General features: G+C 40.9%; 1 protein-coding gene across 1 annotated transcript in view; it reads left to right on the top strand.

The window, feature by feature from the left end:
- SIRT2 (sirtuin 2) overlaps positions 1-20854 on the top strand; it is a 59696-nt gene extending 38842 nt beyond the window's left edge. The window contains exons 11-16 of the mRNA XM_075853895.1: positions 515-570; positions 5640-5716; positions 6331-6382; positions 6465-6532; positions 10159-10225; positions 17381-20854. Of these exons, the coding sequence (XP_075710010.1) occupies positions 515-570; positions 5640-5716; positions 6331-6382; positions 6465-6532; positions 10159-10225; positions 17381-17506 (446 nt within the window). The 3' untranslated portion in view covers positions 17507-20854. The remainder of the gene's footprint in view (positions 1-514; positions 571-5639; positions 5717-6330; positions 6383-6464; positions 6533-10158; positions 10226-17380) is intronic.
- The last annotated feature ends 1354 nt before the right edge of the window (positions 20855-22208 follow it).

The raw sequence follows: 22208 nt of genomic DNA, 5'->3' as shown, positions 1-22208 counted from the left end.
ACCACACCACACTGCTCCAGGCAGTGTGGCTCTCTCCACTCTCAGCAGGGAGGTGAAGGAGGTTGTACACATCAGATCAGAGTGTGTAGTGGGTGTAAAGCATCCAATTATTCATGAAGGGCAGGTCAAACAGGCTGTACTGAATCAGTGTGTAGATAGGGAGGAAAGAGCACATTGCAGTCTGAAGGAGGGTCACACAGGCTGTGTGAAGTGTAGAGAGAGAGAGAAAAGAACTCACAGCAGACTTTACAGGGGAGGGAGTGGAATCATGGGCTGTAGAAATGTCAGTTAAAAAAACTTAAACTGAAATTGCTAGACATGATATGGCTTAAATTGAAATCCAGTAGAGGACCATTTGTGTGGTCAGACAATGGTCTTCATATTTGACCTCAAAGCTTTCCATGTTTCTGTAGACTGTTTGTTAGGAAACTAGGATGTATCCCATATATAAATACAAAAACAAAATAAGGACTTGAGATTTCATTGTTAAAACTTATTGTATTCTTCCTTTCAGATATTGTGTTTTTTGGAGAAAGCTTGCCTTCCCGATTCTTTTCTGCCCTAAAGTCTGTAAGTTGATAGTCATGGGTTTTCTATAATGATGAAAATGTGAGAAGCATTCACACAAACTGTATTTCCTGTAGTAAATGTAAAAGTTTACTTTGATAGCAGAACACATACTAGTGGAAAACCCCCCCAGAACAAATCTACTTATTATTGTTTTATCTTTAAGCGGTTATCTTGGTTTTGAAAATTTGTAATGGCTGTAAATGTGAATAAAAGCAGTACTTACCTATCCTTTCACCTGGTGATCCAGCGCTGACGCTCTGGCGGCAGTCCTGGTGATAGTTTACATGCACATTGTATGTGACCGCTGGAGCCAATCAGAGCAGAGCAATCTCAGCAGTCATGTGTTGTATTTCTGCATTTTGCCAGGAAAACGATTAGTCACCGCTGAGCCCCACTTAGCCGTCTGATTGGCTTCAGTGTTTTTCTCAGAAATGATAGGTCCTCTTTAAGAACTACATACTTTTTTTTATGTCATCAGAAGACCTATAATATAGGCTATGTGGCAATAACATGGATGTAAATAATATAGAGACCCAGCCGGTGGAAGTTTAAAGGGATTGTCCAGTATTTGAAAAGAGGGTCCGATATTTTTCCAACACAGCCCATGGACAGCCGTGTTACTGTTTCTGAGGGGGGAAAAAACCTGATATTTTTTCTTACTTATCATGGACAACCCTTCAAGTTAACATGCTTTACATAGTGTTGTAGTCATTGGCTGTATAATCTGTATTTTTCATGGTGTTTTTTTTTACGTCAAAGACTTAATGCACACCTATTGTTACAACAGTTGTAGATATATATTATATCTAGTCCAGACAGAAATTATATGTGTAATCTGTACCTTTTGGATCTCTCTCCTTCGATCGGCTGGTTTCATGCCTGCCAGTGGACGGTCTCTTCCTGGTGTGATGCAAGAGCTGTGCTGAGGCAATAGGATGTCTCCGCTTGCTGCTCCTCCTCCCCTCTCACAGTGTGCAGTCTCATACAGACACACACGCTGAGGGAGAGAAACTGCAGCTTCATTTCCATGCAGGCTGGGAAAAGGGGAACTGAAGGCTGAGAAAGTTGGTACTTTACACCCGTGAGATATGTTACAAAGTTTCATGTATTTACATGTACTACTAATTCATGCAAAACTAGTTAGAATGTTTGATACACTTTAAAATATACATATGCCGTTAACATTGTCATGATTATATATATATATTCACGCACCGCAATATCAAGGTTTAGTATAGGCACCTCTGCAGACCTTGGAAAAAAATGTTGACGGATTGCTCAAGGCGTGAAGTTAAAATTATTTTTTGGGGGAATCCAAGTACAATACTGTTTCAACGCTGGACTAGTGTCTTCGTCAGGTATGTTAGTCCAGCAATGAGACATGTGCTTGGATTTCAAATAATCTATCAATGGCACATGACATTGTATTTCATCATTTGGGCTGAAACCTAGGCCCGAAGAAAACGTATTTCTTTTAGTACTAGAAAAGGCTGGTGCATCTATTAGCAGACAAATGCCTCTACGGGCTTCACAGATGCCTTTAAATGCAGTGGCACGCATTAAAATCAGTCACATACATATTTCTATTCATATGAATGAACTTGCTTAGGTGCCTAAGAGAAGAGTAAGAGGTGCGGCACAGTTAATTGGGGGAAGTGCTCTGTAATTAACAAACTACATGAGGGCTCTCATTCTCTGGTCAGCTAAAGCTCTGAAAACCGCTATTACCAGGAAGTGAATGAGTCTCTCAGAGGTCAGCGCAGAGTATACAGGAGGCTCTGTGATTGGAGGAGTACACTGAAGCATCCTAATAAGAAGCTTGCATTTATTGCTGCTCTCCGTTTTCACATCACAAGACGTTGATGCTGGGTCCACCCCGACAAGGGGACCCATGCAAGGTGTACTTCACTGACTTCTGTGCCCAGGAGGCACCTTCTGCCACCTTTCTTTCAACTGTTCAGTGTTGTTTTTCCATTGAGGGGTTCCGTCTGAGCTGTCCGTCGGGGAAACCCTTCAACGGAAAGGAAAACGGAAACCAAAGCTTCCGTTTGCATCACCATGGATCTCAATGGTGACGGATACTTTGCTAAAGGTTTTCGTTTGTTACCGTTGTGAAAGGGTTCCTTTTTTTTTGACGGAATCAATACCGTAGTCGAGATCAATGGTGATGCAAAGGCAAGCTATGGTTTCCGTCTGCCTTTCCGTTGAGGGGTTCCCCCTCAATGGAAAGACAACACTGATGTGAACAAAGCATAGGCATGTATGTGCACCAGTATACTACTACTATATGGCATAGAAAAGTATTCGATCCGTGTACGTGCACCAATATTGTACTTCTGTATCACATAGAAAAGTATTGGCTTCATACTCGACATTAATTTTACTGGTGCAATATTCTGACCCATGCACAATGCAGTGCCAGTGTAATCGATTGTAAGTGAGCAAGTGTCATGTATGTCGCAGTATAGAGCAAGTGTTGTGAAGTTGAATTATGGCAAATTATATACTTCTCGTTGGTTAAAAATGCTCCATAAAGATTTAATATGTGTGTGTGTGTGTGTGTGTGTGTGTGTGTGTGTGTGTATATATATATATATATATATATATATATATATATATATATATATATATATATATAATTTTAGTTTTTCTCTATATTCATATATATATATATATATATACAGGGTGGGCCATTTATATGGATACACCTAAATAAAATGGGAATGGTTGGTGATATTAACTTCCTGTTTGTGGCACATTAGTATATGGGAGGGGGGAAACTTTTCAAGCTGGGTGTTGACCATGGCGGCCATTTTGAAGTTGGCCATTTTGTATCCAACTTTAGTTTTTTCAATGGGAAGAGGGTCATGTGACACATCAAACTTATCGAGAATTTCACAAGAAAAACAATGGTGTGCTTGGTTTTAACGTTACTTTAGTCTTTCATGAGTTATTTACAAGTTTCTGACCACATATAAAATGTGTTCAAAGTGCTGCCCATTGTGTTGGATTGTCAATGCAACCCTCTTCTCCCACTCTTCACACACTGATAGCAACACCGCAGAAGAAATGCTAGCACAGGCTTCCAGTATCCGTAGTTTCAGTTGCTGCACATCTCGTATCTTCACAGCATAGACAATTGCCTTCAGATGACCCCAAAGATAAAAGTCCGAGGGGGTCAGATCGGGAGGCATTTCTTCTGCGGTGTTGCTATCAGTGTGTGAAGAGTGGGAGAAGAGGGTTGCATTGACAATCCAACACAATGGGCAGCACTTTGAACACATTTTATAAGTGGTCAGAAACTTGTAAGTAACTCATGAAAGAATAAAGTAACGTTAAAACCAAGCACACCATTGTTTTTCTTGTGAAATTCTCGATAAGTTTGATGTGTCACGTGACCCTCTTCCCATTGAAAAAACTAAAGTTGGATACAAAATGGCCAACTTCAAAATGGCCGCCATGGTCAAAACCCAGCTTCAAAAGTTTCCCCCCTCCCATATACTAATGTGCCACAAACAGGAAGTTAATATCACCAACCATTCCCATTTTATTTAGGTGTATCCATATAAATGGCCCACCCTGTATATATATATGCATGCAGATTATGCCTTTTATATGGTTGCTCACTACTTTTTTCCTTCTGTACACTTTATAATGTTTTGAAAACAAACTAGAAAAACATATAAAAAGAGTTCTTAAGCAAATTTTGGCGCACGCCTGTTTTGCCTTGGAATTTGCAACTTTTTTCTATTTCACGCCGCTCTCGCCACTTTTTAAAAAAGTGTGCGGAGCATAGTGGGAGTGGCCGGGGCCACCCGTGACTTGACACATTTACCATAATTTACGCAAGAAATTTACGACAATTATAATGTCAATCTACACCTAATCATTGCTGCCATAGATTTCAGTTTCTGAAATAAATTGGTGCATCTTACTGCAGCACCAGTCTTAGTACATTCCCTCCATAGGTGATACTTCTTAACAATGCTAAGAATAGTATTTTTACTCTGATGAAATATATTTCATACAACCTCTGGCTCCAGTTCTATTGATGCCTCAGGGATTAATTGGATTAGCAATACCATTAAATAGAGGCTACAGAGGCTAAAAATTGTCGAATTACAAATATGTATTGCATCCTTTTTCAAGGAGGCCAGAGGCAGTTCTAGCAGATAAACTTTAGTCATATTAGGTCCACACTACTGTCAGCGGCCCGGTCGGCAGTTCCATCATAGTTGATAGGAAGAATAGCACAGCATGCAACACTATTCTTCAAGTCAAAACTAAGGACAACCTTCGACGGAGCCCATTATAGTCAATGCGGTACATTGTGCGCCGTTGGTGTCCATCAAGTGACTGATCCGGCACTGCCGTCATGGTTTCTGTTATGCAACGGAAACCATGATGGCAGTGTGAACAGAGCCTGACAATGGGGTTTTTTTTTATAAAGAGGATCTTCACCCAAAAAATAATGGCCATATTTCAGCAAATCAAGAAGGTGGAGCAGCAGCCAGACTTTGGTAGCTATGTTTCAGTATTTTTCTGTACAGTTGTGGCTGCCATGTTTGTAGCAATGACAAAAAGTTTAGCATTGTTGATTTGCCACTTTTTAAATTGGCTTCTGAGAAACAGAGAGCAAATGATTATTTTGTCACCATGTTTTATCAATATCATACTGATGGTTTGGCTTTTTTTGTTTCTGAGAAGCTGACTAAATGGTTTGTAAGACATTCGAAAAACATGGCTGCTTTCTTCCAGAAACAGCAGCACTCTTGCCCATGGATTGTCTCTGGTGTTCGCCCTATTTACTTTAAAGGACAAGCGTGCTGCTGTTTTTCTAATCTCAAAGAAACTCCTTTAAAAAGTAACAACTAATATGGCTGCACTTCCTGTTATCAGTTTTCGAAAAATGTCTAAAGCAACTGAATATAAAAATGCCATTATCTCTGTAAGTGAAAAAAACAATACTCTTCAGATACTGCTTTAACTATTGATATATTCCCATGGAGAGTAAGTTTTTGCTGGAAATGCTTTGTAAGATTTGAATTAAGTCTTCCTTGTTTTATTAGGATTTTCAAAAAGTTGATCTCCTTATTGTGATGGGAACATCTCTTCAGGTGCAGCCATTTGCCTCACTTGTTGGCAAGTAAGGACTGTTTTGTCTTTCTGCGTGTGTGTGTGTGTGTGTATGTGTGTGTATGTGTGTATATGTATATATATATATATATATATATATATATATATACTACTGTAATCAATGACCATTTTTTCCGGCACATTTTATGTAAACATGGAATTTTAAGCAAATCAATGGGGAGAACATCTCTGAGGGCGGCCTATCGCCCTTGAGAACAAACGGATCTAATACACATTACATAACCGGACCGTCCTGCCGAAATCAGCAGGTTTGGCCATGTAAGTCTAATATGTATCACCTCCTTAAAACTGGTGAGAAAGTGTACAGTATGCTAGCATGAGTAAACATACCCAAAAAGTGCAACCTTTAGGTCAGAAGCATGAAGTACTGTCCTTTCATTATCTCTCCTCTCACTTGTACTACTAAACATTCAGTCACTAGCTAGTAACATTGCACTTTCTGTGAAAGATAACAAAAACATTTGCTGTGAGCTCAACCACTTGTAATAAAATACTCATGTCTCATTACAATTATATTGTTCAATTATTTGGTCATACAGCGAAGCACTGAGTTTATTGGAAAAATAACCCACATTCAGAAGTAATGGTGTTTTCTGTCTCCAGGGTTCCGAGTAAAACACCGCGTCTGCTAATCAACAAAGAAAAGACCGGAGAGGTTGGCAAACAAGAAAATGTAATTGTTCATCAACAGCTTCCATGAGTTTAGTTTCATTCTTTTCTTTTATTTGATACCTTAGGGAGACTCACTTTTTGGACTCCTCGGTTTAGGAGGTGGCATGGACTTTGACTCAGAAAAAGCCTACAGGTAATACAAATGTTCATATATAATCCTGAGGGTATTTAGTTAACTTGTCCAACCCCTGTCCTTATTGCCCTGTTAGGACATATGGTCATCAAAGAGGGTGGTCTACCACTTGATGCCAGAGTGGAGACCCAGTGCAAAGAGCAGCTCCCATTCCGGAGGACTCACCTTGACCACGTTACACCATAGTAAACCTAAACTTGGCAAACCCATTAAGGAGTGGTGTTCTAGCTTCACCAAAACTATATATTAATCCAACAAAACAAGATCGTGCCAGACCAAAGTGCTTATTATTAAAAGGTTAAATCTTTATTTCATGAGTACAAAAAAGACAAAAAATTTATCAGAACAGACTATGCAGACATAGACCTTGTGGCTGAAGCAGGACACAACGTTTTTTATATATATATAAAACTTATAGGTAAAGGTATACAAAAGAAAAAGAGCTCTTTAGTAACTGTTAGATATAATTCAAGGAAACATGAAGATGATAATGTCCTTCGGACACCCGACGCACGTATTGCTAAGGGCTTCGTCTGGGGTGGTTGGTAGCTCAAATTGACTGGCATTTTAAATGTACGTACACCAATCATAGATCCCATATATAACTAAAACATCGGAAGCAGGTCAACAGACCTGCTAGAGTTGTATTTCATCCTTCTGATGTCTGCAGACGCCAGTGCATGTGCATAGGGATGTAGTTATGTCATGTAACAGAACACACTCAACGTCAGATCGTGGCTGTCACACTGGAATTTCCGGATATTTTCAGAAAGCAAGCCTATCAAAGAGCTCAGCCCAACTTTAATACTATCGGGCATATACTACTTTAGCATCTTCATGTTTCTTTCCACTACATTTTTTTTTAATTTTAAATCAGCTCAAGTTTATTCAACAAACAACGACAGTGTTACAGGTCATCATACAATCTTTAATGCATTGAAATCAGTACATCAAAGACCCAATATGTATCACCATCACCACAAATCTAACTATCACCAATCTCCCCCCCCCCCCCGCAACCCCTCAGCCGTCCATCTTGCAAAAGTATTCAAAAGATTGAAAGATCAGAAAGTGGGAGCTCGTTCCAAGCCTCCACTTTGGCCTTTATTTTTGGCAACATTGACATAACAAGGGACATATAATCCGTCACTCTCGCCGTCACCCGAACCCCTAGGTATTTAAACTCTGTAACAATCGGTATCTCAACCACATCGTCTCCAGTCTGGATGACCCCTGGATCCGTTGACATAAGAGCCGATTTCGACCAGTTGATTAATAACTAACGGCAGAGTATGTTCCGTGTTTGCCATAAACAACAACATATCATCAGTATATAATGCAATTCGCTCCTCCACCATCCCATATTTCAGCACCTGTATGTCTCTATATTGGCGGACCGTGCATGCCAATGGTTCCACTGCTAGAGCGAATAATAATGGTGATAAGGGACAGCCCTGACGCGTTCCCCTAGCCAATGCAAACCAATCCGAGAACGCACCATTCACCTGTATTCTTGCAGTTGGGGCCACATATAACCGCTTAATCCATTTTATAAAGTTAGGACCGAACCCCATTTTATCCAGGACTGACCACAAATATCACCACTCCACACAGTCGAAAGCCGTAGCAGCATCCAATGGCTCTTCCCATGGGATTATCTGGAAGCACCTGTAGGTTTACCGCCGTTGATTTAGATGGCATAAAGCCGACCTGGTCTCCATGTAGCACCCCAGCCACTATAGAGAGCCGCAGTGCCAAGACCTTCGCCATAATTTTAATATCTGCCGTCAACAGGGACACTGGTTTATAGGATTCAGGCAGTTGAATATCTTTTCCCTCTTTAGGCAGAACCACTATGGTGGCTTCATACATTGAATCCGGAAGCCGTCCCCTATCAAAACTTTCCAGCAGAGTAGCCAGTAACTGAGGGGTAAGCTCCTCCACATATTCCTTGAAAACCTCTACCGGAAGACCATCCGGCCCTGGAGCCTTTTTGTTTGCTCATATCCCTATAGCCTCCTGGAGTTCCTGCAGAGAAATAGGCTCCTCCAACTTCGTTCTCTCCTCCCCTCCCAAGCTAGGAAGACAAACCTCCCCTAGATACTCCTCCATCTGTTAGGGCGTGTGCTCTGCTTTAGTGGCATATAAATCCGAATAAAATTTCTGAAATACTTGTAGTATCTTTCCTGTATCAGTCTCTGGCCTACCCCCCTCCCCCTTATTGTATGTATATAATTATTCTCCCTCTGGGCCATTTTGGCTAACAACCGTCCTGTAGTTACCCCTTCCTCATAATATTGGCGTTTCAGAAACAGCCTCTTGTTATCTGCCCTCTCCACTTTCCACTATATTTACTTTTACTAGAGATCTTGTTTTATTTATAAACCTTTACCTATAAGGCCTCATGTACACTTCTGTGTGCCGTTGAACGGCCGCTAATGATGGTTCCGTGAATCACGGACCACACACGGATGGCTTCCGTATGCAGTCCATTGTTTCACGGACCAAATCAATGCAAAGGCCGAGACTGTTCCGTCAAAAACGGGCAGGAGTAGGACCTGCCCTATTTTTGACGGAACGGCCGCATGGTTCTGTTAAAACGACGGAAGTGTGCATGGCCCCATTGAAATGAATGTGTCAGGCTGCTATCAGTTAAAATAACGGATAGCCCCTTGATGAAAAAACTGAAGTGGACATGAGGCCTAAGTCTAATGCGTTCATATCTTAATGAATTTGCAGGACTTTCCTGACTTGTGACAAGACACCTCCTTTGCACTTTATTTGTATGTTAAATGAATTGGCTATATTACGGTGTGTGTGTGTGTGTGTGTGTGTGCGTGTGTATATATATATATTGCAAAAAAGTAGAGGCAGAACTCCAATGATGTGAAAAGAGTTGTGTGTTTTAAATTACCCCACTAGCAATGTTTCAATCCGTCTCAATGGGATCTTTGTCAACCATGCTTGACAAAGATCCTATTGAGATGGATTGAAGCGTTGCTAGTGGGGTGAATTAAAGCACACCATTTTTTTCACATCATTGGAGTTCTGCCTCTACTTTTTTGGCATTTGAGTTTTCTGGACTTGCTGCACCCGACCATTGAAGCTATACTGCTGCCTTCGTTTTTTTACATATAGAATATTCTGTCCTGGTTCATACACTGGGTCTATGTCTGCATTGTCTGCTCTTTAACTTTTTAAAAAGAACCCCTTTGGTCTATCACTATATTGTTACATCATCATTTGGCCGCTACTGGGGAAATGTGCAGTTGCCCAAAGCTTCCCCTGGCAAAAACAGCTGATGACTGGTAAGTGTGACCTATTGTTGTAACGTCAGGAAGCCCAAACCTTCAAATTGTGTAACATGTCTGTTTGGTCAGGTTGAATGTGCAGGCTATTTCTATGAAGGGACGTGGGTAAAGTGGCTCCACTGATCTTGAGGAAAACAAAAGTGGATCGATCCTTCAGTTCAAAACTGATGATCCTTTTGCAGCCATAGACAAATGCTTATGCCCAGTTTTCCAGATTGTCCTATATGTATCCAAAAAGGTATCCCTTCTATTCTGAAGACATGGCCTATGAATTTATCTTTGCTAACTGTAATTGCCAATCTTGTTTGCTTTTAGGGATGTAGCATGGCTCGGAAGCTGTGATGATGGTTGTCTCGCTTTAGCGGACTTCTTAGGATGGAAGGTATGTTGGGATTTTTTGCAGGCGATGTATAAGATATAACACTACAGTTTTGTGTGCGCACATCCAAGACGTTTCATAGGCTCCTGATCAATATTCTCTGGTAAATATATGCAAAATGCTTTTATCTAAAGGGAAAACCTGAGAATGCCTGTGAAGCAGTCTGTGCCTATGTTGTTGACACACTTCCTGTCATATACGGGTGGATACACCCTGCAGCTACTTCATTACTTGTCATTCTTTGTGCTGTGTGTAGGTGTTGGGTCCTCCAGTGATGAAGCACTGAATGTAGGTGTATTTCAGTAGGTGGCCTCAAGATGGCATATGAAAGTCTATGTGTAGCAGAAAAACCTAGATACATTAGATTAGATAGACATGTTAGAGATACATGTGAGAAGATCACAGTGGGGATTTCTGTGATCTCAGATGTCCATTGGTTACCAGAATAAAAAGGTTTTTATAGAATCTTTTGGCACTACTCCGAGATTTGTTGCTAAAAATCTGAAACCATATTCTAGGCAAAGGGCCATTCAAATCAATTACATTGCGTCAGTTTACCAGTGACCGACGTCTGAGCATTGTCAAAGAGGTAGGAGTGCTCTATAGAGCCTTTTCATTTTGGAAATCATTGAGGGTCCGGGATCACAGATTGCAATGTGATCTCACATTTATGACCGGTTTGACAATCCTATCGTCCTGATTCTACCTCTAAAGAGGCTCTGTCACTGCAGAGCGTCTATAGTAATGTCATTATTATAAAATGCAAATAGGGGTACTACATCTTTTGTGTTTGCTTTTATCAGTTCACATGGTCCATATACAGTAATTAAACGTAAACTTTTTTTATGCAATTTTTTTAGTTGTTTTTTTTAACCAATCTTCCTGTTGTTTCACTTCAATATTGGGGTTTGCCTGTCCCCGATCTTTAACAGTCTTACAATTAATAATTATTAGTGTAGTGGTAGAATGCAATGTGACTGACCATAGATTAAACGACACAACCCCTCTAACAAGCAGCTCTTTGCGTGCCAGGAGTAGCGTTATGTCAGAGTAGCACGTTCATACAAAAATGGAAGACTGACTAGCGACTCTGCAGAGGAAGAATAATGGAAGTCTGATGTGATTACTATGGGAATACCTTACTTCTTGCAGAAAAAGAAAGGACATTCCAGCATTTCACATAATTTTTATGAAACATTGTTCTTATTTCTGTAGACAGTGATTGCTGGAAGCCGGCCTGGTAAATGTGGCGCTGCATCTATCATAGTGTTAGGGTATGTGCACACGATAACTGCATTTACGTCTGAAATTACGGAGCTGTTTTCAGGAGAAAACAGCTCCGTAATTTCAGACGTAATTGCTCGTACTCGCGTTTTGCGAGGCATCAATTACGGCCGTAATTTGGAGCTGTTCTTCATTGGAATCAATGAAAAACGGCTCAAATTACGTCTCAAGAAGTGTCCTGCACTTCTTTTGAAGAGCCGTCTTTTTTACGCGTCGTTGTTTGAAAGCGACGCGTAAATGACAGGTCGTCGGCAAACCCATTCAAATGAATGGGCAGATGTTTGCCGACGTATTGGAGCCGTATTTTCAGGCGTAAATCGAGGCGTAAAACGCCTTGTTTACGTCTGAAAATAGGTCGTTTGAACCCAGCCTTACTGTCTTGTAGGTGTTCAGGTTTACAAACTGAAATGTTACATAGTTACATAGTTTGTACGGTTGAAAAAAGACACATGTCCATCAAGTTCAACCAAGGGATGGGAAAGGGGAAGTAAAAAATTTCTACACATAGCAGTTAATATTTTTTTGTTCTAGGAAATTATCTAAGCCTTTTTTAAAGCCATCTACTGTCCCTGCTGTGACCAGCTCCTGCGGTAGGCTATTCCATAGATTCACAGTTCTCACAGTAAAGAAGGCTTGTCGCCTCTGCAGGTTGAACCTTTTTTTCTCCAGACGGAGGGAGTGCCCCCTTGTTTTTTGAGGGGGTTTTACATGGAACAGGATATCACCATATTTTTTGTATGCGCCATTCATATATTTATATAAGTTAATCATGTCCCCCCTTAGTCGTCTTTTCTCAAGGCTAAATAGGTTTAGTTCTTTTAATCTTTCCTCATAACTTAGATTCTCCATGCCCCTTATTAGCTTCATTGCTCTTCTTTGTATTTTTTCCAACTCCAGGGCATCCTTTCTATGAACTGGAGCCCAGAACTGAACTGCATATTCTAGATGAGGCCTCACTAATGCTTTGTAAAGTGGTAATATTACATCCCTGTCCCACGAGTCCATGCCTCTTTTGATACACGACAATATTTTGCTGGCCTTTGAAGCAGCTGATTGACACTGCATGCTGAAATTTAGTTTATGATTTACAAGTACACCCAGATCCTTCTCAACAATTGACTCCCCCAGTGTAGCTCCCCCTAGGACATATGATGCTTGCAGGTTTTTCGTACCCAGGTGCATAACTTTACATTTATCTACATTAAACTTCATTTGCCAAGTGGACGCCCAAACACTTAGTTTGTTTAAATCTGCCTGCAATTCACAAACATCTTCCATAGTCTGAACTATATTGCATAGCTTGGTGTCATCTGCAAAAATAGAAATAGTGCTATTAAGCCCATCCTCTATATCATTAATAAATAAGTTGAATAATAGTGGTCCCAGCACTGACCCCTGGGGTACACCACTTATAACTGGGGACCATTCAGAGTAGGAATCATTGACCACAACTCTCTGGATACGGTCCTTGAGCCAATTCTCAATCCAATTACAAACTATACTTTCTAAACCTATAGTCCTTAATTTACCCATTAGATGTCTATGAGGGACAGTGTCAAATGCCTTTGCAAAGTCCAAAAACACTATATCCACAGCGGCCCCTCTGTCTAGGCTTCTGCTTACCTCTTCATAAAAACAAATCAGGTTGGTTTGACAGCTTCTGTCCTTTGTAAAACCATGCTGGCTGTCACTTATAATACTATTTATTGTCACATAATTCTGTATATAGTCCCTCAATAGCCCCTCAAACATTTTCCCCACAATTGATGTTAAGCTTACTGGTCTATAATTACCCGGCGAAGACCTATAGCCCTTTTTGAAAATAGGCACCACATTTGCCCTGCGCCAGTCCCTTGGCACTATACCACTCATGAGAGACTCTCTAAATATTATGAAGAGGGGGACAGAAATAACTGAACTAAGCTCTTTAAGAACTCTAGGGTGTAACCCATCTGGTCCCGGGGCCTTGTGTACATTTATTTAATTTAGCTTGGACCATATCTACTTTCATCCAATTCAGTATATCAACTGATATATTAACAGCACTGGCAGCGGCTACATCAGCTGCTCTTTCTTCTGTTGTATATACAGAGCTAAAGAACCCATTTAGTAACTCTGCCTTCTCTTGATCCCCTGTGACCAACTCCCCATTACCACTATCTAAGGGTCCTACATGTTCAGACCTGGGCTTTTTTGCATTTATATGCTTGAAGAATTTTTTAGGATTTGTTTTACTATCCTTGGCCACCTGCCGTTCATTTTGTATTTTTGCTGATTTTATTACATTTTTACAGATTTTATTAAGCTCTTTATATTTTACAAAGGCTGCAGATGTACCCTCAGATTTGTATTTTTTAAATGCCATTTTTTTGTCATGTATTGCCCCTTTCACAGAAGGTGTAAGCCATGTGGGGTTTAATTTGAGTCGTTTATACTTGTTACCTATAGGAATACATTTTGCACTATAATTACCCAAAGTAGATTTGAAAATCTCCCATTTATCATTTGTCCCATTATTTGACATTAGTTCTTCCCAGTCTATACCCTGAATTGCAGCCCTCATCCTGGGGAAATTGGCTTTCTTAAAATTAAATGTTTTTGCCCTCCCAGCCTGCGTTTGTTTTTTACAGTATAGGTAAAATGTAACTATATTGTGATCACTGTTACCGAGGTTTTCACGAACATTGACATTCCTAACAAGATCTGCATTATTAGAAATTACCAGATCCAACAGAGCTTCGCCTCTAGTCGGGTCTTCCACAAACTGGCCCATAAAATTTTCCTGCAACAGGTTGAGGAAATGTCCCCCCTTTGCAGTTGAAGCCGAACCATGACACCAATTAATATCCCGATAATTAAAATCTCCCATTATCACAACAGTACCCGCCTGTGCAGCCCGCTCCATTTGTTTATATATTTGACCTTCTATCTCTTCAGTTATATTGGGGGGTCTATAGATTACACCAAAAGTAATTTTTTCAGTGTTTACTTCCCTTTGTAATTCCACCCACAAGGTTTCAACCTCCCCACAATCTTCACCCTCTAATGTCTCATTTACACTCCCCTTCATATCACTTCTCACATACAGACATACACCACCGCCTTTCCTATTTGCCCTGTCTTTCCGAAACAGTGTAAAACCCTGTAGATTTACAGCCCAGTCATGTGAAGAGTCCAGCCATGTTTCAGCAACACCAACTATATCTATATCTTCTTCCAGTATCAAGGCCTCCATCTCCCCCATTTTGCTTGCTAGACTTCTTGCATTTGTGAACATACACTTTAACTTGCCTTTAAATGTTTCACTTTCACTATCAGAAATGTGATTATTTGACATTTGGGCCTTTTTATTTTCACTGCTGTTTTGTAACGAAAGGATCTCCTTATCTTGTTGCCTAGTCCTCTCCCCACCGTCTGTTTCTCCCCCCACCAATATAGTCTGACCCCTCTCTAACCTAACTACCCCTTTATTTCCTACATTGGCCTCCCTCCTCAGCCCTAGTTTAAACACTCCGCCACCCCAGCTAGAATTCTCTGCCCCAGCACAGCGGACCCCCTTCCATTTAGGTGCAAATCATCTGCAGAATACAGTTTGTACCCCAATGAAAAGTCAGCCCAGTGCTCTAGGAACCCAAATCCTTCTCCTCTACACCAAGACTTAAGCCATGCATTTAACTCCCTGAGCTCCCGCTGTCTTTCCTGTGATGCGCATGGCACAGGCAGTATTCCTGAGAATACAACCTTGGAGGTCCTTCCCTTCAGCTTGTAGCCTAGTTGTTTCAAATTATTCTTAAGGCTCCTCCACCTACCATTTATTCTGTCGTTGGTACCGACATGGACCACAACAGCTGGATCATCACCAGCCCCTCCCAGCAATTTGTCCACCCGTTCCACCACATGCCGAACCCTGGCACCAGGGAGACAGCAAACCATTCGGTTGAGGCGGTCTTGGCGACAAATTATTCTATCCGTCTTCCTGATTATAGAATCCCCTACAACTATCAATTGTCTTGGCTTACCTGCATTACCATCCCGCCGACTACTAGCTGGGCTGTTCTCCCGGCTGTTAGGGAGATCAGTATCCACTAGGGCTGCCTTTTCTGAGACTGACACCCTCGCATCATCACACAACCTGGCAATTTTGCTTGGAATGCCAGAAACCGGATCGGCCTTCCTTGTCTTTGACCCCTTTCTACTGCCCCTAACTACATTAACCCAGCTACTTGCCTGATCCTGCTCACCCATGTCTTCACCCTCCAGTTCTAACCCACTAACTGCATGCTCTGTGAGCAGCAAGCTCAGCTCAAGATTGTCTATCCTCCTCAGTGTTGCATTCTGCTCCTCCAGATCTCTAATGCGAGCTTCCAGGTGACCAACATGCTCACATCTGCCACAGAGATATTCACCCTGGAACTCCGGCTCCAGTCGTGTATACATATGGCAAACTGTGCACTGAAGAAAACTGTGCAACTTCTTTAGAAACGTCTGAATGTTGTAACATTTCCACCTAATCTAGTGACTGTACATTCAATTACTTCAGTTCTTTAAAAAAAAGTTACATTTTTGTAACTTAGTGGGAGTCTTTGAGTCCAGTAAACTGCGTACCTTTCATATAAATGTTTCATGTATAGTAAACATGCCTAAAATAATTTTCTTACTATCCTGTATTAGTTCTAATAACTTTTTGCCGCATATAAAGCTCTGAAATGACCTGTTCACCTCAGATGTAAACAATCTGCATACAACTGTATACAAATTCTTTAGAACACAATGGAATGCTATTGTATAGACATTTCATTCCAAGTTGTTTCTTATGGCGCTCCTTGTACAAAATAAGTCATATAAAACAAACTATACATACGGAATACATAATGTTTCAAATGTTCCTGAATAGTTTATGCTTTCAAAATCATTGGTGCCATTAAATAATATTTTAAATAAATCCTCAAAAATTTTGCAAAAATTTTTTGGGGCTTTGTATTGCTCTAAGTCTTCAGAAACTCCATTGTTGGCCATTTCCTGTTAAGTATGGGGTTACACACTTTATCAAGAATGGGTCAATTCAAAGAGCTGTCAACTCACATGCAACAGAAGGTTGTGGACCTGCCCGGATTAGGAAATTAATAATCAGCTGAAAATAAACACAATCGTGATAAAAAACATTAAAAAGCATGGAACAATTTGCCAGGAGGAGCACCCATGAGCCTAATGCCCTCACATTTAATGCAGAGGATGGTACAGTTTAGTTGGATCTTGGAGTCTGCACAAACCTGTTGTCACACGCCACCTTCATGGCCACAAGCTCGATAGAAGAAAGTTCTCCGACAACTCGACATGAAATGCAGCATCTGAACTGTACAAAGTGTAATTGGAGCTACAAGATCGTGTGGTCAGAAGAGACAAAATGCACAACAGCGTCTCATTTGGTGAAAAAAGGATCTACAAAAGTATCTGCCTCTGCCAGAAGGGTGAAATTTGGGTGAGGTCGGACCTTTCATCATCCAGTGATCCAGCACCTCAGCAGTCCTAGGATGCTGGATTGTCACATTTTGATACTTCGGTCACCATTAACCTTTATTAAATCTTTAACTTACAGTTTATTTCTAGAAGTAATGTCAATCTTGGCTTTCTGGTGATGTGGTGGAGGATGTTAGTTTACCAAAAGGCCACATTCACTAACTGTGATCATCATAGGATTGTTTTGTGTATCTGACAACTGGTCATTTCAGCTTCTAAGTGTACTAAAAAGAGCATTTAGTGACCAATAACATGCATTGCTGGCTTTTATGAGAAGCGGGTGATTGTGACAGTATATTCTTTCTTTAGATGTTGTTTGCTCCATTGAGCTCCTTCTGGTATGCTCTTCTATTTCAGGCCGAGTTGGAAGAAATGGTGACGAAAGAGCACGCAGCAATTGATGCAGCTTTACAGAAGAGCACCCCTAAAGAGACAGAGGAGAAGTCGTCACCCGAGAAAAAGGGGGAAAAATCAACAGAGTAACTGCCTTAGTGTGATCTCTTTCATCTTCATGAATGCATCTTTAACACGGCTGCTGCCACAGTTCTGGCTCTTTAAATAGGGCACGACCTGCGGACTGTTATTGGCACTTTTTGCACAGAATTCTGGAAGAATATTGCAGATTTGAGGTTCATCTCTGCAATTATGACAAGGTTAGAAAGCGATAAAAATCACCCTCTCCCTATAACTTCTACATTTCCAAATAGTGACATTTAGCACACCAGCTGTTAATGCTGGAGTGCAGGAATAGCCATATATTAGTAACTCTATAGAGAAAAAAACACAAGGACTCTGACTACGGAAAGAAGAGCATATATGAAATAATACTTTCATTGTATGGTTGAAGTTACCTGGGAATTATATGACTTTATAAAAGGAGAACTGAGTGGCCCCGTACATAGTGTCTCTTTATATACATATTACATTAGTGGGTTTGACAATCCTTTATAACGCACATTTCTTACCAATGATTTAAAGCGTTTTTCACACACAGTGCATTAAAGGCATATAGATTAGATAGGCTATCAGAGCCGCGTCACTCATAATAGTGCAGCAGCCCCTTCACCTCTTTACCCAAACAGTGCCCTCATTACCAGGGAGTGACAAGAAAGTGTCTGGTGGGGGTTAGACGCAAGCTGGCAGGGGTTTTGTGAAAGAGCAAGGAGAAGACCGTAGATTGGAGGGGCTCTGTCATGGGGCAAGGAGAAGAGACTAGGTGGCAGGTCTCTGTGGCTGCGGGGTGAGGAAAGGGCAGGGGGAACAGAAAGTAGCAGGGGCTCGAGAGGAGCCAACGGGAAGACAGTAGGTGTGAAGCGGCTGTGCACAGGTGTAGGGGATACAAGAAACAAATGATTTCACTGAAGTTGCTGCGTGTACCGAGCAGCAGCCAGCGCCAAGATACAGCGCTGGCTGCTGCTTCTGGCTCCTGCAGGCTCTGAGATCTCCCACTGCTGTGCCACGCCTGGGCGAAGTCTCTGCTTCTTCCACACATGCAACACCCATGTCACCTGCGTAGATCCCAGACCAGATGACAAAATTAATTCAAACGCCAGACCAGACCCCTAAGTTAAATCAGAGCACTTACTTGATCCCTAAATTCATTCAGACCCCAGACCAGACCCCGAAATCAATTCAGACCCCTTTTTTTTAACTAAGACCCCAGACTAGACCCGGGTACCGGCTGAAGGTCCAGCTACAGAAGACGCACACAATGTTCTGGCGCTGGCCAGCAGTAGTTACTTTGGTGAAAGGAATGGGCCCTGCAATGTAATGGGTCAAGTTCCTTTTTCCAAAGTCACTAGCATAGGGCCCTACTCACAAGTTTTTATAGTTACCATGCAGTGGCAGCGGGCGGGCCTCCTTTTTTTAAAAATCTTTGTGGCAGGGCTTCTGATGATCGTACTTAGCCCGTACTGCCCTCATGGTGGCCCTGATGACAAGTGACCGTTTTACCTGTAGTAGAAAAAGCCAATAAGTCTGAAAGTAAAACCGACATCTGATTGACTAATGTTATGTTTTAGGTGGAAATCTTCTTTAAAGGGGTTTACCAGAGAGAGAAAATTGATGGCCTTCAATATCTGATCAGTGGCGGTCTGACTCTTGGCACCCCCGTCGTTGAGTCATTTTGAAGGGGCCGCAGCTTTCCCTTCATTCCCTTTATTGCGCAATACAGTCAAATACTGACACACATGTAGCGACCGTTCACACTATAACAGCCTTCACCTATTCACTTGAATTAGTCGGACTCCCACTGATCAGATATTGATGGCCTATCCTGAGGATGGCTATAAACTTTCTATCTTTGGAAAACCCCTTTAAGTGAAGACAACACTGTCAGATTCTAAGTAAAACATCTCATAACTCGTTTGTTATACAGATAGTATATGCCCAGGTTTATACATATGTATCAGTTGCACATTATGTAAATGCCATCCATCTGGAAAAGCCGTAATTTTAGCAACTGACCTTCCATTCTGCTCCCAGCATTTACAATGCAGCACTACTGGTGATTTTACAGACATGCAATTTCCACATCTTCCAAGCTTATGTACTTAAGCACTGTGCTAGTTCTTACAGATTTACTTCATATGTAATAACTTGGTTATTTCAGTAGCTCATCTTAAATAAAATCACCAACTTTAGAGAACTGTGACAAATGGGAACTTCATTGTGGACATTGTGCATCAGAAACCTTATTGTTCTTTTGTAAAAAGTCCCTGTATTGGAATTTTTAAAGAGATTATGTAATCATCTTCCATGCTGATAATAAGTTAATTTACTAAAAATCCCTATGCTTATTACTTCCATTGACCATAAATTGAATAATAGACATTATTGAAGAACTGTTGACATAAGCATAGAGTGGACAGTGTAATACTGTTTATGGATACACCCTATTGACAAGGGGAATGGTAACACCTAGTTGTCAATATATTCATACATTTCCCAGAGGAATAACAGAGGAACTGCAAAGAAACACAAAGTTCTGGGACCAGATGCGGAGAGCTGACAGCTCCTCTTTAAAATCAAGATAAAATGTTTAGTGTTTATTGCCTCTTATGTTTTTTAATAGTAGGACTGCCTAATTTTATTTGAAGTTTGGTTCAATTGTGGTGCTCTATTCTGCAGTATGTCAACACAAATTGCTTTATGATAGCCTATGCATGTTAGCTGTGCTGTAGGCAGAATGCAGGCTGCCATTTACAACATATTCCCCACTGAGACCCTGCAGTCTGTATTCTGATAATCAATTTGTAGGGTAATGGTAGTGTCTTTACAGCCACCTAATATACAAGTGTGGTAGGTTCACCATTGTAGGAACTACACTTAGATATCCTGCTGACCGAACTCTGTGCTTTGCATTGTTCTGTTTTATTAGGGAATCTGTTATCTGGAATGCTCGGGATTTCTGGATTTTATTTGTTTCAACATTTATAATAACTTACCCTAAATGAGACCACTTACTAATTATTTTTGGTTTGTTTTCAAAACTTGCAGATATAAGATAAAGATATTTCAGCTATTTAATTGCTTTTCATGAGTTTATTTTTAAAGGAGAACTTCAAGCAAAAGGATACAATGTGTCATGCTAAGTGCAGGGTCTGAAGCAGTGATTCAAAGAAAACCAAAGAGAGAATCCCGATGTCATGCTCCGCCCCCTCAGACCCTGCACTAGTCACAACACAGTGTACTAGTTTTGTCTGGAGTGTTCCTTTAATCATTTAAAACATAAAACCATATGGTTTAGCTTATCTCTGATTATGTGAGGGAAACTAATATAAATAACTGTGTCATTTCAATATGTGTTGTATTAAAATTATTTAAACGTAATATTGTCTGGTTTTATTACACTGCCATAAAAATGTATGTGTGGTTTTACCTCTTTCCATCATTACTTGTTGGCCAAGCACATACCTTCCTTTAAGAGGACCTTAAAGGGAACCTGTCACCAGCATTTCACCTATTAAACCAGCAATACCTGGATGTAGTGGGTGAAAAATCATTTCTATATAACCTAGAATTGTCTTCTTACTCGGCTCTGTAGCTTTAGTATTCAGTTTTTTAGTCTTCCCACACCGTATGCAAATGAGCATAAGAGTCAAATCTTCGTTTGAAAAGAGTCAAATCTTCATTCCTCAAGTCTTTCCGGGTTTACCCCGCCTCCTTACTGTTGATTGACAGCTCCTCGCCTTCCCCCAGCACACAAAATCCCGCGCTTGTGCATTGATTTCCTCTGCTGGGGTGTGCGAACAATGGGACACCGGATTATTACGATAAAAGGCGCAAAATGTTTGCAGACCGTTACTTACAGTCGGAGGAGGAGTTTAGGAGAGGGGATAACGGCAATTAAATTTTGATACCAGCGGGATAAGTAAAGTTCAATAGGTGAAATGCTGGTGACAGGTTCCCTTTAAGTTAAACTGGTCACCTGACCTGAATAGCTCGGTCTCCCTGCTCCAGAGCTGTTTTTTCTTGGATAATTTGCTGAAGTTAGCCAACATAACAACATGTGACTTCACTCAGGGCTAGTGTCTGTGCTATCGTCCTCTAGGGATGAATTTTTTTTTTGGTTGGCTTCAGTGGTCACGTGGGATGAAACATCATCATCCCAGGAGACCGGCAGCACTGAGACCAGGCGGGGGAGGACTGAGGTGTCACTATTGGACCACCAGGGGAGGTGAGTATTTTTTATTTTATTCATTTTAAAGTTGAAAAAGTTGTTTTTTTATTCTGTTCTTTTGATTTTGGCTGTAAATTTGCACCCTTTTTGCTCCAAAAATTGCAACATTTGCTCTTTGCTGCGGAATCTCACTTGCTCGTTGAACTCAATGGGGAAAGTTTGCAACCAATCTGCAACGCTTCCGCAGCATAAATTGACATGCTGCTTTTTTAAAAAAAACCCTGCATTACAGGTCAATAACTGCATGAAAATCTTCTGCAGCGTGTGAATGAGATTTTTAAAATTCCATCCACTTTTCTGCTGCTGTTATAAGCTGGAAATCCGGTTGGAAAATCTGCAGCAATTACGCCAAGTATGAATTTAGCCCTAGGACCTGCACACGCTGCAGATTTTGTTGGAGATTTTGAACTCGCTGCAGAAACAACCCAATTCAGACGAATGGAACGGATTTTTAGACGCAGAAATTTCTGCAACAAAATCTGCATCGCGGTCTCTGGTGAATTC

Source organism: Rhinoderma darwinii, chromosome 2 (assembly GCF_050947455.1).
Source record: "Rhinoderma darwinii isolate aRhiDar2 chromosome 2, aRhiDar2.hap1, whole genome shotgun sequence".
NCBI classification, from domain to species: Eukaryota; Metazoa; Chordata; class Amphibia; order Anura; family Rhinodermatidae; genus Rhinoderma; species Rhinoderma darwinii.
Note: the sequence above shows the minus strand (reverse complement) of the source record. Positions and strands in the feature narration are given on the sequence as shown.